The 15,570-nt window shown below is 43.9% G+C and overlaps 1 protein-coding gene across 1 annotated transcript in view; it reads right to left on the bottom strand.

Moving 5' to 3' along the window:
* The window catches only part of LOC145389855 (facilitated trehalose transporter Tret1-like), a 32,953-nt gene extending 19,289 nt beyond the window's left edge, over positions 1 to 13,664 (bottom strand). Inside the window, exons 1-3 of the mRNA XM_080264988.1 lie at positions 13,559 to 13,664; positions 10,350 to 10,512; positions 8,110 to 8,268 (exon numbers count right to left, since the gene is read on the bottom strand). Of these exons, the coding sequence (XP_080121114.1) occupies positions 8,110 to 8,268; positions 10,350 to 10,512; positions 13,559 to 13,664 (428 nt within the window). The remainder of the gene's footprint in view (positions 1 to 8,109; positions 8,269 to 10,349; positions 10,513 to 13,558) is intronic.
* Positions 13,665 to 15,570: the final 1,906 nt, after the last annotated feature.

Consider the following 15,570-nt stretch of genomic DNA (forward strand, 5'->3'; position numbering starts at 1 on the left):
ACTTTTGTTTACATTAACTTTCAGCTTCCTCCTCCTACACACTGTCCCAAATTCATTCACCAAACCTTGCAACTCCCATTCATCTTCACTCAACAATACTGTATCATCAGCAAACAGCAACACCGAAATCTTCCAAATCTCACCCTCATTCATTAGAGCCACCCCCACATCCACTGCCCTACCCTGCACCTCCTTTACAACCCCATCCATGTATATATTAAACAGCCATGGAGACATCACACAACCCTGTTTCAGTCCCACAATGAGATCAAAGAACTCACTCAGCTCACCATCCACTTGCACCATAGCCCTAGCTCCTTCGTACATACTCTTCACAGTATTCAACAATTTCCCATCCACTCCATATATTCTTAATACCTTCCACATACCTTGCCTATCTGTTCTGTCATAAGCTTTCTCCAAGTCCATGAAGGCAGCATACACTTTCTTTCCCTTCTCTAGATACTTCTCCACGAAACATCGTAGAACAAATATCTGATCTACACACCCTTATCCCTTCCTAAATCCCCCTTGTTCTTCTCCAACTAGTTCCTCTGTCATATGCCTAACCCTATCAATGAGTATTCTACCATATATTTTACCAGTCACACTAAGAAGGGAAATACCCCTATGGTTACCACATACTTCTCTCTCCCCTTTTCCTTTGTATAAAGGAACAATTATACCTGATTTCCAGTCCTCTGGAATCCTTCTCTCTTCCCAAGCCAATCTACACAACTTGCATATCCATTCCACAACAATCTCACTCCCATACCTCAGCATTTCACCACACACTTCATCAATTCCTGGGGCCTTTCCCAACTTGATCTTCTTCATTGCTTCCACTACTTCCGTCCTACTTATCTCGTCCTCCCTCCTCTCATCTCTTCTTCTCCCAGCCATTCCTCAACCACTTATACTCGCACTGCTGTCACTCTACATTCAACACATCCTCAAAGCGCTCCTTCCATCTCCTCAATTTCTCTCTCTTCTCCACCAACAATCAATTATTCCTGTCTTTCACTCTCCTTCTATTTCCCCTTTCACACTGCCTTACTTTCTTTACCTCCTTCCAAAACAATTTCTTACTCTCCCTCCATTTCACACTCAGATTCCTCCCAGACTCTTCATCCACTTTCTTCTTACTCTCCTTCTCTTCACCTCCCTTCACCTCCCTTCTCCTACTCACATATACCTCTCTCTCCTCTCTGTCATCTTCTCCCCTACCTCTACTCGCTAACCATTCACTATATGCCTTCTTTTGTTCCACAGCTCGTTTCACCTCATCATTCCACCATGCTGTCCCTTGCACACCCATGCATCTCCTCCTCACTCCACAAACCGCCTCACACGCTGCGTATCTTACATACGTCTTCCACCCCTTCCCTCTGCTCTAGCTCATACCTTCCCAATCTTTCTTCCACTATGCTCTTATACTCTGCCATTTTCGCACTATCTGCAAATTCTTCACTCTTCTCACAGGAGCTGTTTCCTCCTGTCTTCCCCTTCGTCTCCTCAACCACTTTCTTTGCAGCTTTACCTTGGCCATCACTAAGTGATGGTCCGAGACTCCATTCCCCCACCCTCTCCACACTCTTGCATCCAACACTTGTCTTCTCATTCGCTCATCCACACACACGTAGTCTATCATTGCCTTCCGTTCAACAAGTTCACCATCCATCCTCCTCATTACTCTCTATGTATACCGGTGGATCATCTTATGTCGAAAGTAGGGGTTGGCTATTGCCAACCCCTTACCAGCACAGATGTCCACCAAAGCACTACCATTCCCATCTACTTCAGCTGGCACACCCCACTGACCAACCACTCCATCCACTCGTACATTCCCAACTTTGCCATTCATGTCTCCAATCAAAAGTACTCTTTCGCTCTTCTTAAATTTGTCCATACATGCTTCTATTCTCGCCCAAAACTCATCTTTCATATATATATATATATAGATAGATAGATAGATAGATAGATAGATAGATAGATAGATAGATAGATAGATAAACAGATATACATTAACAAACATATATATATATATATGTTTGTTAATGTATGTCTGTTTATCTATTTATCTATTCTATCAATCAATATGCATGTGTGTGTGTGTGTGTGTGTGTGTGTGTGTGTGTGTGTGTGTGTGTGTGTGTGTGTGTGTGTGTGTGTGTGTGTGTGTTGGACTGTAGTAGTAGTGGTACAGTAGTTGTTCCCTAGGCAGTCTGGCCGAACAGCCCCGAGTCCCTTAGGAAGGCCATGGCCGAGACCGGGCTTTCCCACAGATCTCTCAAAGAGTGTATGTTATGTTGTTGGCGTAGGTGATTGTGTGCAATGCAGTCTTCCATAATGTGCTTATTAGTTTGGGGTGCTGTGTTGCATGCTGGATAGACATCAGCGATGGAGTCATCCAGCCTCTTCTGGTAGCTTAAGAGGGCTGGGTGGTGCCCATATCTCAACCTGGCCAAGTGGACCCTGTCCTCACGAGGGAGATAGGATTCAGAAGGGTGGATGTCAGGAGGCCGTGCATGCAGCTGTGTTGTCTTTAAGTGACTGAATGGAGCGGCGAGTGATCTGAGTGTGGATATGCTTCTGGAAGCTGGTCTGAGGTGGGTGAGAGGGGAGAGATGACAGTATTTGTGTATGGTATCGTGTGCTGGGTGTTGATGTTCCTTGGTGTGGGTGGATGTGCTGCCATGTACTGTAGTGGATGTTGTGGGTTTGTGGAGGCTGCAGCAAGAAACTGGGTGCCTCTCACGTCTAGGTGATCCTTGACTTTGAGGACTTTGGTTTCTTGATGTAGGTGGTCTGTGGGTGTAGTAGCTGTGCAGCCTGTGATTATTTTTAGGGCCTTGTTCTGTATGGTCTGTAGAGTGTTGTAGTGTGTTTTGGTGAGGTTAGAAGCCCAGGCAGGGCTTGCATAATTCACCACTGAACGTATGTATTGTTTGTATACTGTGGTGGTGGTTTCTTTGTTGTGTCCGAATGTTGTATGGGCAAGTGACCTCAAAGCATTGAGTCTTGGTGTTATTTTATTTTTAATGTTTGTGATGTGTTGTTTAAGTGACATTGATGTATTGTATGTTACACCAAGGATTTTGTGTGTGTGTGTGTGTGTGTGTGTGTGTGTGTGTGTGTGTGTGTGTGTGTGTGTGTGTGTGTGTGTGTGTGTGTGTGTGTGTGTGTGTGTGTGTGTGTGTGTGTGGTAAGGGAGTGTTGTTTATGGTGAGGTGTTGAATGTGACTGCGTTCTGCTGTCCAGTTTGTGAGAAGGGTCACTGTAGATTTGGCTGAGGCTATTTTGAGCCTGTTTGTGGTGAACCATTCGTGTAGTGTGTTGAGGTAAGGTTGAATGATGTGTGCAGCTGTGTTTGCGTTTTGGTGCGTACATGTTTTATATCATCTGCATAGGAAGCTACGTGTATCTGTGGTGTGTGGGGTGTGGGTATGCCGTGCATGTATAGGTTAAAGAGTGCAGGGGACAAAACAGATCCTTGGGGGACGCCGTTTGTGAAGTTTCTGATGTTAGAAGACTGACCGGCAAATGTGTTGGACTGTTGGAAACATGAGTTGATGGCAAATTACTTGGGTCCAAAACTGCTGAGCAAGTCAGGGCAGGAAAGTTCTACACTAAAAGGATGAGAGCTCACAAAATCACCCTCCAGTCTTTATGGAGAATGCTTCTGCCTCAGCTGCTTTGTTTCAAAGAAGACAGGAATCCTGACGTGAATGAATTGTTCGACAAGACAAAGAACATTGCTTGCTTCAGAAAAATCTGAGGCTGTCACAGAAGCCTACATTGCAGTAAATGACAACCCAAATTTCAGGTTTTGTTGGGGTTACATACCCGATGCACAATTACGTCACACTGTGGGGTGGTACTTCTACTTTGCGGCCAGGTTGTGTTAGGAAGAATTCTGCCACCTTATTCCCTGTGTCATAAAAGGCGACTAAAAGGGGCGGGGTGAGGGGACTAGGGACCCTTTCCTCTGTTTTATTAGTTCCTAAAAAGAGCCAGGCCATAGAAAGGGATGGGGGATTGAGTTATCCCTGTACCCTGAAGATTGGATCTATGAATGTGTGTGGATGTAGTACGATTGAGGCTAAAAGGGAGGAGATTGGGAGAATGTTTGTGGGAAGAAAGTTGAATGTGTTAGCTTTGAGTGAAACGAAGATGAAAGGGAAAGGAGAGTCTAAGTTTGGAAGTGTGAATGGAAGATTGTCGGGTGTTGATAGAGGAAGGTCAAGAGAAGGTGTGGCCTTGTTAGTGAGTCCGGAAGTACAGCAGTGTGTGATTGAATGGAAGGAGGTGTCATCGAGACTGATGTGGGTGAAAGCAAAATTTGAACGTGAGTTGTGGGTGTTTGTGAGTGCATATGGGCCTGGTAGTGAAAGGGATGAAGGAGATTGGGAGTCTTTCTGGAATGATGTTGATGAGTGTCTGCAGAGTTTTGGAGCGAATGTGAATGTGGTAATGATGGGAGATCTGAATGCTAGAGTGGGAAATGTAGCAGCTGAAGGTGTAGTTGGTATGCATGGTGTGCCTGGAAGAAATGAAAATGGGGAACGAATGATAGGGATGTGTGTTGAGCGAGAGATGGCGATTGGAAATACCTTGTCTGAAAGATATTTATGAGTATACATGGGTGAGACAGGGGGATGGAAGGGTTGTTGATAGAGCATTGATGGACTATGTGGTTGTGTCCAGGAATGTAATAGGAAGATTGTTGGATGTGAGAGTTTTGAGAGGGGAGGGTTGAGATATGTCTGACCACTACGTGGTGAAGGGAAAGTTAAGAGTAGGTAAGAGATGGGTGAGAGCTGCGAGAGTTAGGTGTGGCAGGGAGGTTTTGAAAATGAGTAAGTTGGATAAAAGAGAGACAATGATAGAGTATCAGGAGAAATTGAAAGATGAGTGGAACGCAGTGAAAGACCAGGAGAATGTCAGTGTGGAGGAGGATTTGCAGATGTTTAAGCGTGTTGTGGTGGGGCATGTGGAAGAGGTGTGTGGTGTGAGACGAGTGGGTGGTGGTGTAAGAAAGGGAAGTGAATGGTGGTGCAAGGATGTAAGTATGGCTGTGGCTGAGAAGAGACGTGCATATGAAGTGTGGCTGCAGAGGAAGGATGAAGTGTCATATGCGGGGTATAAGGAAAAGAGGAATAGGGCGAGAAGAGCTGTGCGTGATGCCAAAGTGGCAGCAGATGTTCGGTGGGGTAGGCGTTTGACTGAGGATTTTCAACAGAATAAGAAAATGTTCTGGAAGGAGGTGAAAAGGGTGTGAAAGGGAGAGTCTGGGAAGGAAGAAGGAGTAAAAGCAGAGGATGGAAGGATGTTAATTGAGATGGATGCTGTAAGGAAGAGGTCGGCAGAGTATTTTGAAAGATTGTTAAATGAAGAGGGGGAAAGGGAGGCTGCGATTGTGGCAGATGGAAGGGTGTATGGAATAAATGTGGTGGGAGAGTTGAATGATTCTTTGATCACGATGGAGGAAGTGCAGGAGGCAGTAAAGATGGTGAAAACAGGGAAAGCTGCAGGTATGGATGGGTGTGATGTGGAAGGCCTGAAAGGGAGTGGAAAGACTATTATTGACTGGTTTGTATGGTTGTTCAATGTGTGCTTTGTGCAAGGCATGGTGCCGATTGACTGGGCAAGTGCTTGTGTAGTTCCACTGTATAAAGGTAAGGGTGATAAGTATGAATGTACTAGCTTTAGGGGTATAAGTCTGTTGAGTGTTGTAGGTAAGATGTATGGTAGAATGTTAATTAAGAGAGTTAGAGACGGTACAGAGGGAGTAATTGGTGATGAGCAGTGTAGCTTTAGGAGTGGGAGGGGATGCATGGATCAGGTATTAGCTGTAAGACAGGTGTGTTAAGAGTATTTAGCAGAAGGTAAGGATGTGTTTTGCGCATTCAGGGATTTAGAGAGAGCGTATAAGAGAATTGACAGGGAGGCTTTGTGGACTGTTTGAAGACTGTATGGACTTGATGGAAGGCTACTAAAAGGAGTGAAAAGTTTTTATGTAAGTAGTAAAGTGCGTGTAAGAGTGGGAAATACTGTGAGTGATGGTTTCCCGTGAGAGTGGGGCTGCGACAGGGATGTGTGATGTCGCCTTGGTTGTTTAATATTTACATGGATGGTGCTGTAAGGGAGGTGAATGGAAGAGTGTTAGGTGGAGGTCTGAGTCCTGGTGAATGTTGATGGTAGAGAGTGGAATCTGAAGCAGCTGCTCTTTGTGGATGATACTGCATTGGTGGCTGATTCAGAGGAGAGATTGAGACAGTTGGTAGAGGAGTTTGGAAGGGTGTGTGAAAGGAGGAAATTGAAAGTAAATGAGAATAAGAGTAAGTGATGAAGTGTTCGAGGTTGGTAGATGGTAGGAGGATGAATATAGTTTTGAATGGCGAGTTGCTTGAGGAGGTGGAGTGTTTTAAATATCTAGGGTCTCATGCTGCTGTGGATGGAAGAATAGATGCAGAAGTGAAGTTTAGAATGAATGAAATAGGAAAGGTACTGGGAGGAATGAAAAAAGTGTTCAGATGTCGTTCACTTAGAATGTATGTAAAGAGAAGGCTGTATGAGGGTGTTGTGGTACTGACTGCATTATATGGGGCTGAAACATGGAATATGGGTGTAGCAGAGAGGAAAAGTTTGAATGTAATGGAGGATGAGGTGTCTGAGGAGTATGTGTGGAGTGAAGTGTATGGATCGAGTGCGAAATGATGAAGTGCGAAGGAGAACTGGAGTTGTTCGGGAGATGGCTGATCGAGTTGAGCAGAGAGTGTTGCGATGGTTTGGGCATGTGGAGAAAATGGATAATGAGCGATTGGTGAAAAAGATAACTAGATCTGATGTGAGAGGTGTAAGGCTGAGAGGGAGACCACGAATAGGATGGATGGACAATGTGAAGAGAGCGCTGGATGTGGGAGGGATGTCTGTTGAGCAAGGAAGAGTGGCTGTGGGAGATAGAAATGAATGGAGAGAAATTGTGAATGAAAAAATGATGCCGCAGCCCTGAGGGGATATTCTCCCACATTTTGTCTGATCAGCAGATTAGGTCATGTGTGGGTAAGGGGATGGGTCCATTGTGATGTGGTAGGGGTAAACCAGCTATGCTGTCAGGCCCTGCTGCGGGTGTCACAGATTGCACTACACAGTTGACCCTCATGAGGTGTGGTGCGGTGAGGATCTGTCCCTTCTCCCCTTTGGGGCTAAGATGCGAATGAATGTGTTTGAGTGGATGAGTATAATGGGCGTGTTTCATCCTGTCTCGGCTACCTCCCTTTCCTTGTGGGAAACATCCTAGGAATATAGATAGATAGATAGACATGCAGATGGTTCATATCCTTCTGTTGTTCACTCTCACTCAGAGGGATGGACTCTGGGACCTGCACCTCCATGCATTCCAGCGAATGTTGCCGTATTTTTTGCGGTATAACCATGTGAACTATGCTCGTTGGGAGACTATCTATCTAAACGAGCTTCATCAACTACCACAGGATGTCAAGAAGGGGTTTGAGGCTGGGAACTTCGTTGTCAAGCGCTCTTCACTTTGCTCCAAGCAAGTGGATGCAGACCAGAGTCAGGAGTGGCTCAGCTGTATTGACAAAAAGGGGGAAGGCATAACTGGAATCACAAAGACTTCATCAGCGCTCAGTAGGTTGGCTCTGTCCTTCAACCTATGATCCCATCTTGCCCATGACACCCGAGTTGCCTTTGGTCTTAGAACTGACAGCGACTACAGCATCCACAATGAAACCAGAAAAGGTAGAATGAAACTGGACTCAAAAAATGAAGAAGCTTTGCTTGCAGTCTTGTGGAGATTTGGCCTCTTCTCAACTAACTTGTCTAAGACACTGCAAAACATTGCAAACAAAGACTTGCCCAGTCAGGAAATTGAAGATGATCTGTTGACAGCTGCAGAGAAATGATAAACTCAGTTGGATGCATTTGTGGAAGAGAGATTGTTGGCATCAGAGGACAGAAGAGTCACTTGCAGGGACAAACGGACACAAAACAAGTACTTGACTTTTGCTTCCCTGTTTGAAGTGCAACAGTCAGATACAAGAACTGGGAAGACAAAAACTGTCAAAGCAGACAGTAACATCCTACAGCGCCTCATTGCTGCGTATGAAGCAGGACACCAAGTCAACCTCAGCAACATTATGACACATGATCTGTTTGTTGTACCCCTGTCTTGGCAGAAGCGAATGGGCAGCCTCATTCAGGTTCAGTGGCAATACTCGCTGGAATCTTGACTGCTGGCATTCCCTGTCCCAACCACATTGAAGCCAGAGACCTTCAGGATAAACCATTACTTGTAACTGAGGGTCAGGCTCTGGAAAGCCACAGGCAGTAAAGACTTTTGGAGACCTTGCAGACGCCTTGGTAGAAACCGTTCTCTGAAGTGGAGCACAATTCCAGCGAACTGATGTCCTGTTCGATCGCTACTACGAGCAATCAGTCAAAAGGGGTAAATGGAAAAGACTTGATGGCAATCAGGAAACCAGTTGGGAGCAGAGATGTGCCTCTTCTTGCAAACTGGGAGAACTTCATTGTTCACGAGGACAACAAGGCAGACCTTGTTCATTGTCTCTCACAACAACAGATTCTGAAAGAACCAGCCAACATGACCATAGCTGCTGCAGGTGGTTTCAGCAATTATAAGAGAGTCGAAGCTTCTGACGCAGCCCTCGACACTGACAGCTTGGAAGCTAAGCATGAAGAAGAGGACACACGAATCGTACTTCACTGCATTATTAAAAAGCAGAGCAGTGAGCATTGTTGTCTGCAAGAGACACCAATATCTTGGTGCTGCTGATTGCTCACTTTCACAAGATGTTGTGCCAGCAAATCTGGATGAAGGCAGCGACAGCAAAGCAAAGAAAGTACATCCCTGTCCATACCATAGTCCAACAGCTGTAGATGGAAGTGCAGGTCCTTGAGCTGCCTCCACATTTCCATGCTCTTACTGGGAGCGACTCAACCTCGTACCTAGCTGGACATACCAAAAAAGATGTGCTGGGATGTGTTTGTAAAGCATAACCATCTGCTGAATGAGCTTGGCAAAGGTTCTATCCTTAGTGACCGCATCATTAGGGATGCAGAAGTGTTTATCTGCAGAGTGTATGGTGTGATGAATGCTGACAACATCAGTGAAGTTCGGTCAAGCATGTTCGTCAAGGGCATGATGATAGAGAGGCTGCCACCAACCAGAGATCCTCTCTACCTTCATATTAAGCGCGCTCACTACCAAACTTTGGTCTGGCGGCAGACCCATTTGCAGCATCCAATTTTGCCACCCCCTGAAACTATGAGATGGAAGATGGAGGAGAATTCGCTTGTTCTTCAACTTACGTTGCTGCCTCCAGTTCCAGACTCTTGTGAAAAGTTGATCACCTGTAGATACACCACTGGATGTAAAACCACACGATGCGGTTGCAAGGGTGATCCTCGTACAACATCGTGCAAGCGCTGTGAGTCCAGTGATACTTGCACGAATCAGTAACTTAGAATTCAATCGCTTGAAGAATAGTTTGGTTTTAATTAGCATGTGATTCAAGTTTCACCACAGTTTTTGTTACTTGTTTATTGCTTTGTATAGCGGTAATAAATGGGTATATCGATTTTTGGCAGACATATTGTTTGTTTATGAATTATGACTAAACGGCGGCTTTTTACAGCTTGTTATGCAACAGAAATGGATTCAGTACCCAAAAATGATAAAGTTATAATACATGAAGTAATTTTCTCTGAAAATGCCTACGGCGTTTTTTCCAGGGCAATTTTTACATTTTTGTTCTTGAGTACATGACATTTATGCTGAGTATGGTGATATTTGAATGTTTTAAATGACCCAGAAGATGATAGGAAGGAGTAATAAGCAAAATAAATCACTTGGGAAGAGGTGTGGGGGAGCTTCCTTAACCGCGGAGAATACAAGTCCAATTTGTTGCGGCGCGGAAGGGGAATAGTGTGTCGAGTGCTTTCATAACAATAACCCTGTTACCTTAGCTGGCTCAGATTTTCATCTTTTTGTAGCTTACATCACGTAGATCAGTGGCAGACAAAGACAGTACTGCGGCTCTGCATCCTTTCCATAACATTTCATCGTGACTATTTTTTTTTTACTCTAACTTGGCCCAAATTTTCATCTTTAAGCAGCTTATTTCACATAGTTCAATGAGAGAAATAATAATGCCGTTGTTCAACTTCCTTCCCACACTTCTGCATGACTTGCATTATATTCTACCACTAACTCCTTGCTACAACTCAGCATTGAAGATGGAAGGATGGCAATTTTTGGCCAAGTTAGAGTACTCCGGCATAGTCTCACTCATGGGGCAACTGACCTGCCAGCAAGGATCATCTCCGGCCTGACGGCAAAGGCAAATAGCAGCCAAGCGAAGGCGAATGGCAAGCAGGCAGTGAGGAGTGACAGACGGCGACCAATCCTAGCGACCAGCACCCCAGCCAGCGGAAAAGAAAGCGCCGATCCTACAGAGAAGATGCTACCTGTGGAGAAACAAAGTTATTAATTTTTAGTGACCGATTACATTGTTAGAATTTTTTTTTTTAAGTGTATTGAAAAATCATAATGGGCTTACCGCTTCTGTATAATGACGTGTTTCCCACCAACCACTCACTTGATGTAGCCCTACTGGAGGGGACACTACACTGCTACTGCCTGACAAATAAAATGGTTTCTTAAATCCCAGGGAAGTAGTTATCTGGTGCTGGCAGTTGGTTTAGTTTCCGGTACATAAAAAACATCACTTGTACCATGCCCATCCTCAGTATGGGGATTCCTTAAGAGCAAGCATGGCAGGATTTTTAGATTAGGTTAGGTTAGGAAGTGAAGTAAGCAGCAAATCAAAAGGGCATTTTGAAAGGCTGGTGATTGGGAATTGTGAGAGGAGAGAGGTAGTAACTATCACTGGGTTTAGTGATGTGAAGAGAAGGAATGTAGATCTGGACATTGGCAGCAATGAGAATTGTTTTGAAATGCTTGAAAAATGGCAAGACGTCAGGTGCTGTGTACAGTAAGATGTAGACCTATAGATACACCATCAGGAACTCGGGTTATTTTTAAAAGACTCCTTACGATGACTGGGTACTTTACTTGAAGAGGGCTGTGCTGCACTCTCGGAGTCTGGTTGATCTCAGTCTCTCCTGATTTCATTCGGAGAGGAGTAAATGAGCTTCCGTTTATACCATTGCCATCACGTTACGCTGAGTTAAGGAATTCTCAGATGTGTACACATGGTCTTCTCAGCATTCCCTTCCTGAGTGTGCAAATTTAGTGAAAGGAAACAGTCAGCGCCAGTCAGCACATTCAAGTTGTGACTAAATCGTGAAAACTTGGCAATAAACATCCGCCCCCTTAAAGTTGATGAGGTAGATTGGCTTGTTCTATGAAGGGATTGATGTGAAAAAATGGGTCTTGTTGGTGCTATGAAGGCCTTGATAATCAAAAAAGAGTCTTAAGTGTGGCATCTGCAAGAGGGATTTCATGAAGGAGTTGTAGCACCCACATTAATATCTGGACTGGTGATTTTGGTGTCTCATGAAAACGAAAAGTCAAAGGTTAGAGTGTTAGAGATGGGTTTCGTAAGAAACGTGTGTGAAGGGCAGAAAGTGGATAGGGTATGAGGTCGTGTTATTTGTCAATTTGGTTATAAAAGGGGTTATAAAATGAGTGATATATAAGTGAAATTGGAAGTGGTAGGAGGTGTGATAGACCAAGGGGAAAGTGGACAGATTGTATCATATCTTTTATACAGGTCCCAACGTGCATGCTTGTGTCGGCTTTAGTGCCCTAGTGGCGGCTTTCTGCCCTGCTCCATCTCTGGCAATCTCCCTATTCAGTCCCTTATCCTTTAGGGCACATTCTTTGACCTCATCCCAGATCTTTTTCTGTCTCACTCTTGTAACCCTACCCCTAGCATTCACATTTCTCACCTTGCGCACCCAATTGTCATTTTCCATCCTCTTCACATGCCCAAACCATCTTGAGCGTGAGAAGGAGAGGAATTATATATAGTCTGACGAGGCTACGAAAGTGAAAAGGGGTCGGGCTGGTTGCATGAATATTGCATGAGGGAGTGCATTACAAGGGTGTGTCATCTTTATTTTTTTGACCTTGATACTCGTTGGAAAAATCTTGCCTATACTTCATTTACTCTAACTTGGCCTAAAACTGCCATCACTCCATCCTGAATGCAGGGTTGTAACAACAGATTAATACTAAAATATGACGTTAGTCACGGAGAAGTGCCACGGAAAGGACGTAGAGCCGTAACACTGTCTTTTTTTTTTTTTGCCACTGAGCTACGTGAATTACGCTGTAAAAGGACGAAAATCTGGGCCAAGTTCGAGTAAAAAGAGTATAGTAAGTAATTATAAAGGTACGTGTGGACGGTTTACATTTGAGGTGAGCCCAGGATTCCATGGGCGTGATTGGTGACTGCATGGGTGAATAGCTCATTTCACTGGACATGCTGGTGATTAAATCACCTACTATAATATTCTTTCCTTTCTCTAACTTTCTGGACCCTGCCTTGCCCAACCTGCAAGAGGAATGATGATGACGATGATGATGGTGCCCCCACTCCTGTGTAGTGGGTGAGTGTACAGTATGCATCGCGACTTGACAACACATACAAGGACACATTTAGTAGAACTGCTCGTCTGTGTGTTGCCACGTAGCCCGAGCAGAGAGCCACCACCTAAAATGGCGTACAGGCTGCACCCACACACACACAGAGACTCGCACGAACTTTTATAAGAAGAATCCAAATCTTCCCAGAGTCTGATAAATGCATAGCGGAATAATCAAACAACCTTCAGCACGAACAATAGTCATTTTTCCCTTACCCTGTCCCAGATCTGCGTCAACTTAAAGCTTTATTTCACATATCTCAGTGACGGAATAAGGCAATGCTACTGCTCTACATCTTTTCCATGGCACTTCTTTGTGACTAGGATCATATTCCAGTGCTGATACAGTGTTACAACTGTGTTCAAGATGGAGAGATGGCAAGATTAAGTCAAGTTAAAGCAAAAAGGGTAAAGTTAGGATTTTCATTGTATTTTACCAGTTGTAAATTCACTTCAGACAGAAATGGAAAGATGGCCATTTCTCTGACTGTGCAGTTGGCAACATATGCACCTGGTACAGTATCCATGTGTACAAGAGGTGTGCTATTGGGTACACTTGACAACCTTGACATAATGGCATGTTTGTTGGTGGCACTGACATGAATGAACCCAGGTGTTAAATAGTGGTGGAAATGACCAGGTAACCGTGATGCATGAACGTCGGAAATTGTAGCTAGACCCTTCATACGTGCACTGGACCATGTTCATGTATGGTCAACTGTACATCACTTCAATCACATGTTTGTTTGGGGCACTGACAGGAATGAACGCAGTGTTAGATATAAGTGGAAACGACCAGGTAACCGCGATGAATGAACGTCAGAAATTGTACCTATACCTCCACTTCACACAGACGCTGACCCAGGTGCATGTGTGGCCAGTTGTACACCACTTCACTCACCAATCCAGTCAAGCTGAGAGACTGAGATACTGAGTTGGGATCCGAGGAGTGTGGTGTTGTCAGCCATGAGGTGGGAGGCGAAGGTGTTGGGCCAGGTTAGGGCCATGCCAAAAGAAAGGTTGCCAACACTCCCCCAAATAATTATCAGCACCTGAAGACAACAAAGAAGAATGTAATAGTAGTAGCGGTAGTAATAGCAGTAGCAATAGTGGTAAAGAAACACCTGTACACCTTAACTCCTGTAAACATAAACACCTGTACACCTTGACACCTGTAAACATAAACTATTGTAAACATAAACACCTGTAAACAAACACTTGTAAAAACCTGTAAACATAAATGCCTGTAAACATTAACACCTGTAGACATTAAAACCTTTAAACATTAACACCTGTAGATATTAACACCTGTACACATTAACACCTGTAAACATTAACACCTGTTAACATAAACACCTGTAAACATAAACACCTGTTAACATTAACACCTGTTAACATAAACACCTGTACACATTAACACCTGTTAACATAAACACCTGTAAACATTAACACCTGTAAACATTAACACCTGTAAACATTAACACCTGTAAACATAAACACCTGTAAACATTAACACCTGTAAACATTAATACCTGTAAACACAAACACCTGCAACCATAAACACCTGTATCCACAAACACCTGTAAACACAAACACCTGTAAAGTAAACACCTGTAAACACAAACACGTGTAAAGTTAACACCTGTAAACACAAACACCTGTAAAGTAAACACCTGTAAACACAAGCACCTGTAAAATAAACACCTGTAAACACAAACACCTGCTACTATAAACACCTGTAAACACAAACACCTGCAACCATAAATACCTGTAAACATTAGCACCTGTAAACACAAACAGCACACCAAAGGCAAATGCCAAGGGCCTACATTCTCAGTGGTCAAGTAAGCTCCCTAGCACCTCTTCCCTAGCAATTTATGTTTGGATGTGGGTGCTTAATATCCTGTTGTACGTTATTTATGTAGAGTACTGTGATATTGGAAGGATTTGTGTAAGGGGACGGTAAGTCGTAATAAACAAATCACTCAGGAAATGTTGTTAGGGAGCTTACTTAAGTGACGAGAATCCTGGCCCTGGAGTTACAGGCCTGTATCCTAGCCGATTAAGGAAGCTCCTTAGCACCTTTTCCTTAGCGAATTGTTTTGGTTATTACACCCAACTCTCGTCTTACGTATTACATGAATCCTTCTAATATCGCGATACTCTGCACAAATGACGTGCAACAGGATATTAATTAAACAGCCATATCCGAAAACAAATCGCAAAGGAAGAGGTGTTAGAGAGCTTCCATACCCGACGATAATACGGGCCAAAGAGGCTTGGTCTAGTTTCCTTGTTGGGTAAGGAGCTTCCTTTCCTTAACGATTTATCTTCCAAACTTCCATTAATATCCTCATTTTCGTTTTTGCTCCTTGTTATCTTTTTAACATCGACATAGACTGCGTGAATAACATATAGTAACGGAGCAGAATCAGACACAAATCGCTATGAATAAGGTGTTAGTGTCGTAACCACACCAAGATACCGCCCTTAGGCTCCCATTCTCTTCGGATAAGGAAGCTCCCCTACACCCCTTCGTTACCTATTTATTTTTGGATATGGCTGGTTAATACTGTTGCGTCCTTTATGTATGCAGAGTATGATGATGATGTAATACAGATGAGAATAGCAAGGTGTAATACAAAATAAATCGCTAAGGAATAGATGTTAGTAAGTTTCCTAACGGCAAGGAAATAGAGCCTTTGGTATATTTCTCCACCTATAGTTGATCCTTCTAATGAAGTGAATTAGGAAGGGAAATGGACGGACATGTTCTAAACGTGAAGTAGTCCCAGTGGAAGAGTACCCTAATTTTTGTCTGTGACTGTACATTGTTGTAGAAACATTAGAACTGGCTGCCAGAGATCTAACAGCATGGAGAGCTGCCATTAAGCGACCAAGGCCGACCGTACG

This window comes from Coenobita brevimanus, unplaced genomic scaffold, assembly GCF_032717465.1.
Source record: "Coenobita brevimanus isolate Jiangsu-jjx unplaced genomic scaffold, ASM3271746v2 jjx.HiC_scaffold_2551, whole genome shotgun sequence".
Taxonomy (NCBI): domain Eukaryota; kingdom Metazoa; phylum Arthropoda; class Malacostraca; order Decapoda; family Coenobitidae; genus Coenobita; species Coenobita brevimanus.